Genomic DNA, 16,038 nt, shown 5'->3' with positions numbered 1-16,038 from the left:
GGACGGCCAAATGTGGAAAATACACATATTTTTATGGAACGAAGAGAGTAGTATAGTTACAATTTTTCTTAATGGTAAAAGTGAAATGTGACTCTTATTGCGTGACAGACCGAACTAGTAAAATGCGACTCTTATGTGGGACGGAAAGAGTAATACTACTCCCTCCGTCTCATATTAGATATCACATTTTTTTTAGTTTGTCATATAAAAAAAAGTCACATTTCCAGTTTTCGAAAAAAAAATTCTCTTACATTAATATAAATACCCCCTTCATCCTATAAAAGATGTCTCACTTTTCTTTTTTGTTTGTCTCACTAAAGTTGTCACATTTCCATTTTAAAAAAAAGTTCTCTCTCAAAATAAAGTAAAATTATATTTTATTTTTCCACCTAATATACAAAATAAAACCTCCTAAAATTCCATGCACTCCCACAAATGTGATATCTTTTGTGGGACGGAAGGAGTACTATTTTCTCTCTACTTTAATATATCCTAAAATCTTGTGTCACTATCTAAGTACGATACTCCATCCGTTCCATTCAAGATGACCACCTTTTCTTTTTTGTTTATCCCAATCAAGATGATCACTTTTCAATTTTGGAAATAACCCTCTATCTCCTTATTAAAATATTTAACTACATTTTTTCTCTCTACTTTATTCCACCTAACTATACTTCCTAAAATCACGTGCCACTCAAGAATGTAACCATCTTGAGTGGGACGGAGGGAGTACTATTTATCATGGGACGACAAAGAAGTTATCCATCCGTTCCTTAGTAATAGAAGTACTTCTATTTGGCACGAGGATTAAGAATAATGTATTAAATGGATCATTAATAAAGTAGAAAAAAATAAAAAAAAAATTAAATAAAAAAGAGTGTTATATTTTATTAAAAATAAAAATGACTTAAAAAAATGAGTCAATTAATATTGAAAGTATACTTTAATTAATTGGTGTAGAGTGCAGTACAAGACCTCTGAATAATAGATCCTACGGATACCTTCAAATAGAAATGGGACCCACTCGATACTCATACGCCGCCGCAACTTGCTCTTCTTTTAACCTTTCCAGTCATCAAACGATCAACATCCACCAACGGTCTAGATTCGGCGGCGCTCAAATCAATGCACCCTTCTCAAAAATCATCTTCTATTTACTTATTTACATTTATTCCGGAATTAAGACACGGTTAGTCAAGGGTAACTTTAGAGTGTAATTTAAATTTATTTCCTGTTATAAATACTCATCAATAATATTGTAATTTGAATTTATTTGCCATCATAAATACACCATGTATTCATGTTAATTTTTTTTAGTATTAGATTGATATAAAACAGTAGTATTTCGTTATTAAGGAAATAGATAATTCAAAATAACGATGATTTAAAAATTACAGCATTTTTTTAGAGTATAAAAAAGGAAAACGAAAAGGAAAATAAATCCAGCAGCCTAGATCCCTAATTATATCTCTTTATTTTGTGGTTTGTCTCATAAACCTCGCTCTCAAGGTTGAAGAAGCGGTTTCCTGTAGTCTACGAAACTCGAATTTGAAGACAAGATGAGCGGCGGAGATTCAAATCAGCAACGGCAGATGCAGCAGCATCAGCATTGGGCAGCGATGCAGCAGTACCAGCATTGGTGGATGGCGGTGCAGCAGTATCCGGCCATGGCTATGCACCCGCAGATGATGTATAACCCGCATTACTTGCCCTACTATCCCCACCAGCCTCAACCCAAGCATTATCCACCCAAGCACCGCAATCAGATTCAACCTTCCGGCGAGGACAATAAGACAATCTGGATTGGAGATCTCCAGCAGTGGATGGATGAGGATTATCTCCACTCCTGCTTTTCTCAATCTGGAGAGGTAACACTTTTATCGCATCTCTACGTCTAGATTTCTGATTCTTGCTTCTTTGAATCTTATTTTTGCCCCAGATTTGCAATTTTAACTTTGTGATGACTGATATCTTAGATCTTGTGTGTGTCTGTAACCAAATAGAATTGATGTAAAGTTCAGGAACTTAATTCGAAAACAGATTAAATTGATATGAATCAATATCAAACTAATTATATCATGTTCAGCTATTCCAATACATGCAGCCATCATTACATCGTTTGATACAACTAAGACAAACTAAATTAAATTCGTTGGCTCACTGATTTTACTTGTCAAATGAACCTGCAGATGACAGATATTTGCGAAGCAAACCAGATACCCAATTCTTAGATGGTCTTCATAAAATCTTTTTTTAACATCACACTGAGGTGTGATGGAGATAGTATATAAACGGAGTTTTGTCAATTTAGAACCCAAACAAAAGTTATCTATCAATTATTGATCTAAAAGATGAAAACTATCAATCTATGATCTCTGTCTAGTGTCTAGAAATCAATGTTGCAAAATATATTATTAATTCATTTGCCACTGTCATTTTATATTTGGTTTGATTTATTAAATCGAAACATGCAGGTCCTTTCGATAAAGATAATTCGCAATAGACAGACTGGTCAATCGGATAGATATGGATTCATTGAGTTCAATTCTCATGATGCAGCAGAGAGTGCTCTGCAGAGCTACAATGGCGCGATGATGCCTAATGCAGATCAACCTTTTCACTTAAACTGGGCTACCTTTAGCTCTGGTGATAGGCGCCCTGAAGCTGGTTCTGATTTGTCAATATTTGTTGGAGATTTGGCGCCTGATGTTACTGATGAACTGCTGCATGAAACCTTTGCTAGTAGGTATCCATCTGTTAAAGATGTAAAAGTGGTGGTTGATTTAAATACTGGACGTTCGAAAGGTTATGGCTTTGTTAGGTTCAATGATGAAAATGAGAAGTCTAAAGCAGTGACTGAAATGAATGGTGTCCAGTGCTCTAGTAGGCCTATGCGAATTGGTGTAGCAACCCCCAGGAGATATTCATCTCAGCAACAATATTATTCTCAAGGTGTAATGGCACTCTTACTATTATTATACTGCTGTTCTTTGATGGTTTTTCACATAAATTAGTTTTTATGTTTCCAAGTCTCTTTTCCCCAAATATCTGGCTTTTTCAGTGAATAACTTGTTTCTAGTCTTCAATATGTAACAATTTTTTGTCTACTACTATTTCATTACAGGTCTCTGTATGCTCCATTTATGTTATAAACTCCATAAATCTTTATTTATATTTCTTCAATTATTGTCTAATTTACACTTTACTCTCAAATCTCATGTATAAGAGTGACAAAGGTAAGCCGAAAGTGTAAAAACTTGCCAATTTGCATCATCTTATACACTCATATTGCTCATGGGATTAAAAATTTCACCCATGATTTAGTCTAATCCTTTTCTATTTATTCTTCTTATGGTTTAATTTGGGAAGTTGCTTTGTATTTATATTTTTGTATGAGCTATGTTTGTTATTATGTTACATTTATTCAAGAATTCTGACTTGTTTTTTATTGACTGGCTGATGCCCTTCAAATGATCCTGTATGTATAGGTCAATCAGAGAATGAGTCATCCAGCACAACTGTAAGTTCTGCTCTGACATTGCTTGCTATTGGAAATTTTGTATCATGATTAAAAGGATATCCTATGTCTCTTTTAGATTTTTGTTGGAGGGCTTGACTCGGAAGTCACTGATGATATGCTCAGAGAGTCTTTTACTCCATTCGGCGAGGTGGTCTCTGTGAAAATACCAGCTGGAAGAGGATGTGGTTTTGTACAATATGAAAAAAGGTAATTTTGTTATGTGGTTTGTGCTTGTGACTGCTACTTCTGATATGCTCTTTTCCTTTTTGTTTTCTTCTTACTGGTTTGAAAATACAATTTCTGTTTACATGTAGATTTCATGAAACCATTTATTAAAGTGTAAAATAAGAACCAGGTTACCTGATTATACTTCTTTATACATTAAGAATTTATTGAATGTGGAGAATGTGCCAATGTGAGGACTGAGGAATGGTATAAATGAAATATATGTACATCTATATATTTGTGGATCGTCTCTGCCAGCAGTTAGATACTGCTTTATGGAGAGACTATTTTTCTTATACTCCGTACAAGTTTTATTTGATGGGTGGAAAACAAGGGTTTTCTATCACTTAGCAAGCCCTGAAGAAAAACCCTCTTGATTGTTTACTGCGTATTTTATATCTAAACAATAAAATGACCTATATATTTTTCTGTTTCAACAGAAGCAATGCTGAGGATGCAATTCACAGATTAAATGGGACGGTTATTGGTAAGCAGAAGGTTCGCCTTTCTTGGGGCCGGAGTTTAAACAACAAGCAGGTAAATCCAAAGTCCAGGAAAGCAGTTGTTTAGTAAATTATATAGGGTTCCTCATCTATATAGAGGGCTCTCATGATATATTACATCTGTTTATTTGTGTTCGGCAGTCGAGAGGGGATCATAGTCAGTGGAGCCAAAGGCAAGGTTACAATGGATACGGTTATGGTGGTCCGGCCTATTGGGTGGCTTCTTCAAATGGTCGTAGGAGCCGTGAACAGTCAGTCAGCTAATCTTAATACAGCGACCACGCTCATTGTTGTAGCTGAACCAGTTATCTAGTCAGAGTCGTATGCTTCATTTTTTAATTTATAAATTGGGATTTAGAATTTTGGTTTGGAAGAGGTTTGCAGGAATTGGTTAATGACTCATTCTTTGTAGGTTTGACGGTGTCAAATTTAGCTATGAATTATCTATGGTATGATAAATTATTATGATTAATGGGGTGATAATGTATGTGTGCGCTTTTATATCCTCATGTTGAACTAATACCTTATGCCCAATTGCATGTTCCCAATTCAGTTCAAAGTTGCATATCAAGATTTACTAGCACTATACTAGCATATGTAAATGATTTGATTTGAAAGAAATCTTGTTTTGTTCAAGATTGTGTTTTAGATTTACGTTGCTTTATTTATTGGATATCGTGCCAATCATCATAAGACTGTTGTAGTACTATAGTAGTATTCTGGTCCTCCTCCGATCTTAAATGGAGAATAGATGATTTGATCACCTAGAACAATTTAAATTCCGAGCATCTGATATCCTTGTGCAAATCATGATAATAACCGACAATGACGAATTCATGAAATTTGTGAACCACAATTTGTTTTAAATTAATGCTAGGTTGTCTAAGTTAACTTCAAATATGCACAATCTGTTCACTTAGTTTGTGAACCCATTGGCTAGACTACGTTATGATTTGTTTGTGACGATGATTAGCTACATTATAGTGCTCGGAAATTTCCAAGTGTTGCTCTTCGGAAGTACTTGGAAATATTCCGACAATGTGAATACCAAACACTCTCGATGCTCGGAAAGTGTTCTGTTTTACCGAGTATTTTGTTCTTATATTGAGCAATTAGTTGCTTAGTAAACCACACTAATAATTGTCACTAATTATGGTTATATAACGAAAATCAGGTCAGCAAATAAAACTCTACTTGCAGACAAGAAAACTCAACTCAACACGATATCATCAACAACTCGAGACCTATAAAAGGAGCCTCTATTCCCTCTCTGAAGCGTTTAGAAACCCACACAAGATGCTTACACTTACACCACTAGAGACGCACAAACAGCACAAGATGCTTACACCTTTATCGTCACAACTGGTTGGAGAGGTTTCCAGAGTACGAAACCCGACATAGCCGGAGAGAGCTATGCCGGCCACTACGCGCCTCAGCTGGTTTCAATGATCATGCAGAACAACAAAATCACTAACCAAACCGTCATCAACTTGAAAGGAATCACTGTGAGTTCATCACTAAACTCAAAATATATACCAAGTATCATTCCCAGCTCACAAAAATGTGACTGTTGAGGATTACCATAGAGGGTATTATGAATATTTGTCCCGGCAAAACCCATCAAGGAATCGTAGATTACTGTGACTTTAGTCAAGGTGCCAATGTATCAGACATGTGCATGAGTTACAGATATGAGGTTGAGGATGCAGTAGCCAATATTTACCCTCATCACATTTATGCTCCATGGTGTTCATCCTCAGACTCTTCCATGGTAAACCTTGACTATCAATTTATCCTAAATCTGGTGATTCTTGTTTAATAAACACGTTTGATGTGTAGATATCAGGATGTGATCAATGCTCTAGTCATTACATTAAATCATACCTAAACATCCTTCAAGTTCAAACAGCTCTTCATGATAACGTGACGGGAATTCCCAGGCCTTGGAAAGTCTTCCGGTACCAACTACTCACCACAATACATCCATTTCCAGATTACACAATTTGAACAAATTATTTCTGTTGCGTTTGTGCAGTCCTATTGTACGGAAACATTGGAAGGACTTCACAGACACATTATTGCCTACCATTAAGGAGTTGATGGCTGATGGCCTTAGAATCTGGATATATAGGTATGTGAATGTGATGAATACAATAAGCATATTGAAGCAGTGAACAAAAATGGATGGATTTTGGTGTGTGCAGTGGAGTCACGGAGGTATGCAAATGAAGACTCCATGTTACCCCTGGTTCAGCCAACAAGAGGTATGCAAATGAAGACTCCATGTTACCCCTGGTTCAGCCAACAAGAGGTATGCAAATGCAACACCATTACCAAAAAATTTGTGGAGAGAAAGCTTCCTCCAGCACTACCACAATAATAAATATTGCATATCTAATCCCCCTTTGAATTTGTATGCAATCTGTGATAAATATTAGTAGTAGTAGATTTAATACACTTACCTGCATAACAGATAATAGTCAATAAACCGGAGACTATACTTTACTCTTGATAAAAATCATAAAAGAAAATACAAGACTGTGTCCAAATACATCTAAAAATAAATGATTTCTCTATGAGTTATATTTGGGATAGCAGATGAAGCAACTCTTCTAGTCAGCATGTCTGCTCATAACTCTAAGCTGTTGTTACCAGAATTGAAACCAAGGCCATCCTTGTCTATCTCACTATAGATATGACACTGGTTCACCCATTTCTTTTGGCAGGGAAAAAAGAATGGCTTCTGTTAGCACAAAGGCCCAGTAAGCTAGCAGCCATTCTTTTCATCTTCTCGAAACTGGCTACCATCTGGACACACTGCCATAACTCAAAACTTCATTGTGGGAGAAAAAGCAAGTCCGACATGTGTAGCATACCCAGCCCATTGTTCTGTTTTACACAAACAGCTTAATGATTCCATATAAAATAACATCACAAGCCTATGCAGTCTTAAAATCATTGGGAAGCAGGCCATCCTTGGACATCTCCTGCAGAATGTGAAAAACGTTATCCATGTTCCCTTCTTTGTAATTCACCTCCAAAAGGACTTTGGCTCGGTCACCATCAATAACTTTACAGCTTCTTAATGTATCTTGTAAAATTTGATTCAGCTCTTCCGTCCTCCCCACTTTGTGAAGTTCTCTAGCAAGAGCAATAATGGTAACAGCATGAGGAACAAGTTCGTGTTGCACCATTTCCATGTATAGATCGATTGCTTTCTGCAAATTTCCTGCTTTACAGTGGCCATGTACGAGAACATTGTAAACTGCTTCGCTAGGCTTGTGGTTGCTCTGAAGCATTTCCTCAAAAACTCGATCAGCTTCATTCATCAAACCTTTCAAGCAGAATCCCTTCATAAGTGCTACGCTGCTCTGAAATTCAATTCCACTACAGCCTTCTATCAGCAAATCATAAGTAACATCAGAAGGAACATGCTCTTCATAGAACAGCTTGAAAAGCAGCCGCTTTGCTTCCTTACTGCGAACCTGCTTATTAAGCCCGTTTATCAACACACTGTAGGTAACAACATCAGGAAGAACACCTTTATTGATCATTTCATTGTGGAGATACATTGCACTTTCCATATCATCTTCAGCACAACAAGCATTTATAAGAGTAGTGTAAGTACACTTATCAGGCTGCAAACCTAGTCTCCACATGTCTTCAAACATTTCACGAGCATCGGTTAGTCTCCTCTCTGCACAAAGACCTTGCATCAAAGACGAATAAGTAATAGCATCTGGAAAAATCCCCTTCTTAACCATCTCCTCTTTCATTTGGAATGCCTCATCCAAACGAGAATCTCTACTGAAACCAGATATGATTGTACTGTAACTTACTACATCTGGAGACACTCCTTTTGCAGTCATATCTTTAATCACTTCCACTCCATTGTCGATTCTACCTGCCACACAATGTCCATTGATCAATGCATTGTATGTCACTATTGAGGGTGAAAAGCCCCTGTTTATCATTTCATTTAAAAATCTGTATGCTTCATCCATGAACCCCTGCTGACAGAAGCCATCAATTAAAGTTGTATAAGTTTTCTCGTTAGGGTTCAGTCCCCTGATCTGCATCTGGTCGAAGAACTCCATGGCACGACGCAAGTTTCTGGATTTACACATACTATTTATCAGAGAAGTATAAGTGACTACAGTGGGAGACAAGCCATTCCTAACCATCTCCGCGTGTAAAACAAGAGCTTGGTGAAAGTTCCCCTCTTTACAGAACCCATTGATAATTGTATTATATGTAACTTCATTTGGAACCAAGCCCTGACGCTTCATATCATTAAAAACCTTGCCTGTCTCCTTCATCCTCCCTTCTCGACACAATCCATTTATGATAACGTTGTACGTAATCACATTAGGCACCAAATTCTTTTCCCACATCAGGTCCAGTAATGCATACGCCTCATTGATGTTGCCCGATTTACAACAGGCATCCATCAAGGTGTTATATGTAACCACATTGGGCAAACAACCCCTTTTCTCCATCTTCTCAAAGAAATCCAACCCTCTATCAATAGTCTTATTTGCACACAGCCCTCTGATCAATATATTATAAGTAAAAACATTGGGGGAAACATCTTTATGCATCATGTCATTATACACAGTATTGGCTAACTCAACAAATCCAAAAGCCTTACTCCGAATAATCGCCTCCAAAATCGAATTATATGATAACACACTAGGCTGGAAACCATGATTTGTAGCCAAATTCACAAAATTCAAAGCTCTATCAATCTGCTTCAAATTAGACAAGGCCTTTACCATCAAATCAACCACCGCGGAGCTGGAGTTGCAGAGCTGATACGTGTCGACAAGGCAGGAAAAGACCAAATCGGTCCTTTGGTCGGCGGGAAAAGCGAGGGCGGCTTGTTCCGCCAGTGTTAGGGCGGTTTTGTAGAGCTTGAAGCGAGTGAGAATGTGTATGGAGAGGCAGAGGCATTGGAGGTGGGTGGTGAAAAAGGGAAATTTGCGAGCCCAAGTGAGGAATTTAAGGATTAGGGTGTGGTCGTTTTGGGATTGGAGGAGAAGAGAGGAGGCGGCTGCAGGGGTGAATTGGGGGATTAAGGGGTTGAGGAGTGAGGGGTGGTGGTGTTTGAGAATTGATATGGCCTTGTCGACGAGGAAGGTATCCGGTGGCGGTGGCGGTGGCGGCGGCGGAGGATGTAGTGAAGTGAGCGGTTTGGATTGGGAAGAGAGGGTGTGGAGCGCTCTGACTCTGAGTAGAGATTTTGGGAGGGGCATTTCGGAGAAAATCAAATTACAATCTTTTGGTAATAGCATCATACAAATACTACTGATTGGTAGAATTGATGAGTTTTAATAATTTTACATACAAAAGCTTTTCTTGTGGGATAGTATTTTCTAGATTGTACATTGTTTGGTACAAATTGTCCCCGTTAAGAAAATTCATTAAGCGTGTGTTTGGTACAAGCCTTTCTACAAATTGCCATAGGTGTAAAATCATAGAAATTGACAATGCTGACCCTAAATTCAATAGTGAAATGTCCATCTGCCCTTGTTCATACTCCAGCCTTCTCTTTCGCGCCTTCGCTTCTCTCGACCTCCATGATTAGGGGTGTGCATTCGGGTTTCGGTTCGGTTTTTTGTCAAAACCGAACCAAAACCGAAAAACCGAATTTAGTTCAAAATCCAAACCGAACAGAACCCGAAAAACCGAAACCGAAAAACCGAAAACCGAACTTAAAAAACCGAAAAACCCGAACAAAACCGAAAAAACCGAAAAACCCGAAAAAATAAATATAATATTAATATATATATTTGTATTTTATTTTATTTTATATATACTAATAGAATATTTATATATAATATAAAATTAATAATACATATAATATATATAATATAGTAGAATTTATTAAAATAATATACTATATATTATATATAATATAATATATTAAATTAATAGAATATATATATATAATTCGGTTATTCGGTTTTTCGGTTTTTTCTTCGCCCGAACCGAACCGAACCGAAAAACCGAAATTTTTGTATTTTCAAAACCGAACCGAACCGAAAAATCGAAATAACCGAACCGAATTTCAAAATTTCGGTTTGGTTCGGTTCGGATATTCGGTTTCCGGTTTTTTTGCTCACCCCTATCCATGATCCGAGGCAAAGTGGCGGTGAGCAAATGGATCAATATAAGCTCCAATATTGCTCGTTACAATCACGGCAACACATTCTTCTCGTCCTCCTTCATCACCTCCACTAGGCTCTCGAAGCACAAGCCTTGTGCTTCGCCTCCAAATGGGTCTATCTGGAGGCGGGTGTGGAACTCCTTCAAATTGCCTCCGGCTCTGCACAACTACTCGTTGCAGCAGACGGGAACAACACCTCCCCTAGCACACCCGTCTTGATCAACAGCCCACAATCACGAAGATTCAAGTTATCGCATCAAGATCATCTGCATCCGAAGCTTCCCCTCGTATTTCTCCCTCACACACAAATCTGTCAATTGAATCACGTCTTTCAACGTCTTTGACATGGCCTGCAGCTGCTCCTTGCACAGAGCATTCCTCGAAAATCAAAGATGGCTGGATAGATCAGATCATCAGAAGCCGTGACGGCACCTGCTCCAGTTTCGAAACGATCACCTTCGACCTCCCCCCTTTCACTTCCCTTCGTTCCCCAATGCCCTCGGGACGAGCTCTTGAGCGCACGAGATCCATTCTTCAGTCGAAAAAGAGTTCTCTCCACTACCATCAACCATGGTTGCTAGTCAAGCTATCACTAAGCACTGAAACATAGTAAAGAGTCAAGAAAACATCAATTTTTGAAGAATCACAAATTTTTTAGTGCAAATTGTTAACCAGATCTTTGTAGGTAGCTTCTCAAATGAGCAAAAAATGTTTTAAAAATGAGGGCCTTCAGGTGATGGGTATGTTCTGCTGATAGAGCATGGAATGATACCTGCTGAGGAAGGAGGCAGCATTTGACCACAAGAAGAGACATGCGGAACCAAGCATCAAACCACAAGATATCAAGGACACAAAATGGAAGTCAAGCACTTCAAACAAAAACCAAATAGCTGTGGCACCACCAAGGATTCCTGCTGATACTCTTTTTCTCCCTCCACAGCATTACATCGGCATCTGAACATCCAATACATCACATTCTAATTCATAATCACCTCAACACTATGGGCTTTTATGTGGGATAATGACCAGTTTTATGGGCTTTTATGTGGTATTATGAGCTTATAAGGGCTACCAATGGTTGGATGTTACTTCTATTACTCAATTATCAAAGTCAAGTTACAATCAATTTTGCTACTAGGGCGGTGTCACCGCAATGGAATACAAAAGCATGTTTTGTTACCAACCTCGTTTGTGTTGGAATATGATAAAGGAAAAAAATGTTGTGCACAGAAAGGAGTGTCGTATATATGGGGAAATAATTAGGGTTTTGGTTTGATTGATATAGGTTAAGGATGGGCCTTGGATACATAGAAACTACAAAAATCAAAATGAGAGAGAAATTGTGAAAATGCAGTTTCTGGTCTAATTTGATTAAAACCAAAGGCAATTTTGTTATAAAAAATGAAAATTTGGCTATTAATTATTGATGCTAATAAGACTAGAGAAATTGACTACACGGCATTTTGTCTCTTAATGGACCTATTTGAACAATCAATAAACATTTGATCGGCCGCATGGTGTTTTACATTGTAATGGTGTGCTAGGAATATCAATTATTTTCTCTTCAGCAAAAAAGTGAAAAGCCAAACAGCAATAATATTTAGTAAAATAACTTGACCTGATTGACGTGATGAATACAAAATCAACAACAATTCGATTAATCTTCTAACGTTACAGATATTGCTTCATGTCATGAATGTAGTTGTAGCAAGATGAGTAACAAAAGGAGTATGGAAAAGAAAAACAAACTCAAGTAGTGGAATAACAAAATCACACGCACTGCATAAACAAAAATCAATCAGTAGAACCAACGGATTAAGGGCCAGACAGCGAATTTCATGAGGCCATCTTTGCAGTGGATGCCGTCGTGTTGGCCGCAGGCGAAATAGTAAGGCTGCCACCTCTTGAGCACGAACTCGAAGCCATCACCACCGCCTGCGTTCACATCTCCGATCTTCCTCGCTCTCCTCAGATCACAGTTTTGGAAACTCCAGAAATCAGGCAATAGGTAAACACTGTGAGGGAATGTGGTGTCGTTTGGTGGATCGTACTTGAACACTGCACGCATTCATAGAGGTATATCAAATTCTATCATGAAGATATGTGTGTTAATATATATTGTGCTCGATAAATGTCAGGGTTCAAACCATCACACATCAGATAATTAGAAAATGTGCATGCAATATGGAGTATATATTTAATGCACACTCGAACTCCACATTAGTATGATATTGTCTGCTTTGGGCAAAGCAACAATTATGCTAATTACCTAAGGTGTCGTTTAAGAAGAAGGGGGCGTTGTTGATGGCCCAGTTAGTGTAGTTGAACCCGAAACGCCAGTTTTGGTCTCCACCAACGATCACTCTCTTGGACGCTGCCTGCGTTCTATTTGGGTGCCTCTGCCACCAGAAATCAGCCCCCGTGTGGTTCCAGTTTCCGGCCACAGTGCTCCACTCCTTGTTTGCTGAAGCAACGCAGAAATCAGCCCCCGTGTGGTTCGTTCATGTTTTGGGGTATGGACAAAAACGGAGCACCCAAAGACTCGTGGTTCAAGGGTTAAAGGTGGTGGAATTTTAGTGAAGGAGGACAGAGCTTGGAGTGGTGTTTGGTGTTTGAGGATGTTGGTGGGTAATCTGTTCAAAAGGTAGGCTGAGGTGGCAATAGCTTCTGGCCAGAAGTGTTTTGGGGCTTTTGACTCAATGAGCATGGACCGGGTCATTTCAAGGAGGGAACGGTTTTTCCTTTCAGCTACACCATTCTGTTCGGGAGTATAGGCACAACTGGTTTGGTGAATTAGGCCATTTACTTGAAAAAATTATTTCATGGCCGAATTAACAAATTCCTTTCCATTGTCTGATCTCAAAATTTTTATAGAGTGTTGATACCGGGTTTTTATGAGGTTAAAGAAGTGTGAAAAGTGTGTATAGACCTCGGATTTTTGTTTCATGAAATATACCTAAGTCATGCGAGTGCAGTCATCTACAAAAATTAAATAGTATCTAAGATTTTGTCCCCCAAGGAAAGGTGCGGGCCACCAAACATCATAGTGGATTAAGGTAAAAGGGAAATCAACACGAGTATTATTTAAAGGATAAGAGGTTCGGTGGCTTTTGGCCAAAAAATAAGTTTCACAATAATCATCATGTTTAGAAACAAAACTAGGAAACAGTAATTTTAAGTAACCGCTAGAGGGGTGTCCCAAGCGCCGATGCCAAAGCCAGGCTTTCCTATCGGCAGACTCGTGAGTTAGCATGGCGGTCCCTTTTTGAGCTATCTCGTCTACATAGTACATCCCATCACGTTCAGTGCCACGTCCAATTATTTCCCCGGTTCGGATATCCTGCAACAGACAGAAATGTGGTTGCATTAATAAGGTGCAATTTAACTCCTTCGTGACATGGCTAATAGACAACAGTTTATGAGACATTGAAGGGATGTAAAGGCAATTAGATAATTGAAGGGTAGGTGATATTTTCATAGTTCCGGCCCCCTCAACTTTTGTAAACTCCCCATTCGCTGTCTGAATATGGGATTTCTGAGGTTTTTGGATCCCTGTAAGATCTGAGGCATCATAAGTTATCGTATCAGTTGCCCCGCAATCAAATATCCATCTATTATTTTTCTCATACCCACTAGATACCTGACATGCAATTCCATGATTTCTGAGGGGCTGAAATTGATTTTTACACATAATTGGGGTAACTACAGAATTATAAGGAAAATAGGGTAACTTCCGGCATTTAGTAGAATTTTGGGGTAATTTCTGAAATTCTTTTGAAGTTTGGGGCTCTTTAATAAAAGAAGCCCCAAATTCGATCATACCTGAAACCCTAGGTGCCGATTCCGCCTCCATCCCCTCTTCTTCTCCACGTAATTCTTCACTCCAATCGGCAATGACACTCCCATTCCTTCCGGCGGCGAAATTTACGGTTTCGGTCCTGTTCGCCGGTTGGGCTGTGGTGAAGTCGCCCGGATTTACGGGCTGGGTTGCGCCTCCTACCTCTTGTCCTCCGACCACTGCTGCGGCATGCCCACCGCGGTTCCAGGGTTGATGCGGCGGCGACGGTTTGTCGTGTTTTTCTTCCCACCAGTCGGGGTATCCGATGAGCTCAAAGCATGACTCCTTCGTATGCTTCTTCCGTTTGCAATAGGAGCATACTAGTTTCGATTTGTCCTCCTCATCACTCCGATTGGTATGTTTTCTCCTATTTCCGCCGCGACCACCACCCCGCGAGTCGCCGGTGTGGCTTTGCCACCCTCGGACGGTGAGACCCGCTGCGATTCCGTCGGTGGTGACTGCTCCGCCATTGTTCGCCGTGTGTAAAATCTGGAGGTGTGTCTCCTCTTGCTGGACTAGATTGTAAGCGAAATCGACCGAGGGAAGTGGATTTAATTTCAGTATTTCCCGCTTGGTTGATTCATACTTGCTATCAATTGCATAGACAAATTGGCATAATCTCTGATCATGTATGAATTTGTTGTGGATTTCAATATCTTCCGGACACTTCATTGGATTATTCTGTTTTTGATCAATTGAAATCCATATCTCCTGCAACTTGCTCCATATTTCGTCTAATGAGTTGTTTCCCTGTCTCAGTGTACTTGCTTTGAATTGGAGATCATATACTTGGATTCTGTCTCCTCCGCTTCCATATGTGACGGCCAACGCATCCCAGATGTGCTTGGCCGTTGGGTGTTGTGAGATTCGACCAACTAGTCGAGCTTCAATGTTTTGGGTCAGCCACGTAAACACACAGTGATCGGCTTGTTGCCACTGCGTGAGGCTGGATCGGTTCATGGTGGGGGGGTGGAACTCCGGTCACGTGAGATATCATCCCCCGACCACTTATCGCTGCCCTCATGAGTACGGACCAGAGATCGTAATTCTCTCCGTTGAGTTTGTCTCCGCCAATGTGGAGGGGCTGTGTGTCGATTCTGTATGACACCACAACAGTTTCTGGTGGGTTATTTTGGTTTTGGTTCATCGCAAAACTATTGCGCATGAAATTGGCAAATTGTCGGGCAAATTCGTCCGTCATGGACTGGTTGGTAGTTTCTGTCGATTTTTTATCTTCCTCGTCTGACATGTTGCTGGTACAGGTACGAGGCCGAGAAAGGTAACACGGGAAAGGGCCGAGAAAGGTATCAAGGACGATGATGAAACCTTTTCTGAGTCCAAACCCGCTCTGATACCATGTTGAACGGTATAGTCGACATATTAGAGAGGGGAAACACTATGATTTGTATTAAAAAGTGTTATTGATCAACTGTACAGAGAGCCCTTTAAATAGGGTGTATGAGAAGGTGTACATGGTAAGACATTGATTACATTGATTACACAATATTCTATCAATATCCTAATTTGTGTGATTGATCTTAATTGCATGCAATCTTTCTAATTTGCAATCTTTCCTTTTCTAACAAAACCAAAGACAATTTTGTTATAAAAAATGAAAATTGGCTATTAATTATTGATGCTAATAAGACTAGAGAAATTGACTACACGGCATTTTGTCTCTTAATGGACCTATTTGAACAATCAATAAACATTTCATCGGCCGCATGGTGTTTTACATTGTAATGGTGTGCTAGGAATATTAATTATTTTCTCAGCAAAAAAG

General features: G+C 39.1%; 2 protein-coding genes across 2 annotated transcripts; one reads left to right on the top strand and one right to left on the bottom strand.

Annotated features, from left to right (window-relative positions):
• The first annotated feature begins 1,467 nt into the window (after nt 1-1,467).
• On the top strand, nt 1,468-4,720 carry LOC121795807 (polyadenylate-binding protein RBP47-like). The gene is made up of 6 exons (XM_042194426.1): nt 1,468-1,868; nt 2,475-2,952; nt 3,489-3,520; nt 3,597-3,727; nt 4,186-4,282; nt 4,390-4,720. Exons 1-6 carry the CDS (start codon nt 1,560-1,562, stop codon nt 4,510-4,512), a joined length of 1,170 nt encoding a protein of 389 aa, XP_042050360.1. The 5' UTR covers nt 1,468-1,559; the 3' UTR covers nt 4,513-4,720.
• Nucleotides 4,721-6,725: 2,005 nt separating this feature from the next.
• Nucleotides 6,726-9,525, bottom strand: LOC121742316 (pentatricopeptide repeat-containing protein At5g39710-like). The gene has a single exon (XM_042135427.1). The coding sequence runs from the start codon at nt 9,501-9,503 to the stop codon at nt 7,188-7,190; it is 2,316 nt and encodes a 771-aa protein (XP_041991361.1). The 5' UTR covers nt 9,504-9,525; the 3' UTR covers nt 6,726-7,187.
• Between the last annotated feature and the right edge of the window lie 6,513 nt (nt 9,526-16,038).

The sequence above is a fragment of the Salvia splendens genome, chromosome 1 (assembly GCF_004379255.2).
Source record: "Salvia splendens isolate huo1 chromosome 1, SspV2, whole genome shotgun sequence".
Lineage (NCBI taxonomy): Eukaryota > Viridiplantae > Streptophyta > Magnoliopsida > Lamiales > Lamiaceae > Salvia > Salvia splendens.
The sequence above is the reverse complement of the archived record's forward strand: the minus strand, read 5'-3'. Positions and strand labels throughout refer to the sequence as shown.

Bases quoted from the DNA above. Each gene is read 5' to 3' on its own strand.
- LOC121795807 (XM_042194426.1), top strand. From the start codon at position 1,560: ATGAGCGGCGGAGATTCAAATCAGCAACGGCAGATGCAGCAGCATCAG. The intron at 3,728-4,185 runs GTAATTTTGTTA...CTGTTTCAACAG, and splicing joins TTTGTACAATATGAAAAAAG to AAGCAATGCTGAGGATGCAA. The intron at 4,283-4,389 runs GTAAATCCAAAG...TGTGTTCGGCAG, and splicing joins GGAGTTTAAACAACAAGCAG to TCGAGAGGGGATCATAGTCA.
- LOC121742316 (XM_042135427.1), bottom strand. From the start codon at position 9,503: ATGCCCCTCCCAAAATCTCTACTCAGAGTCAGAGCGCTCCACACCCTC.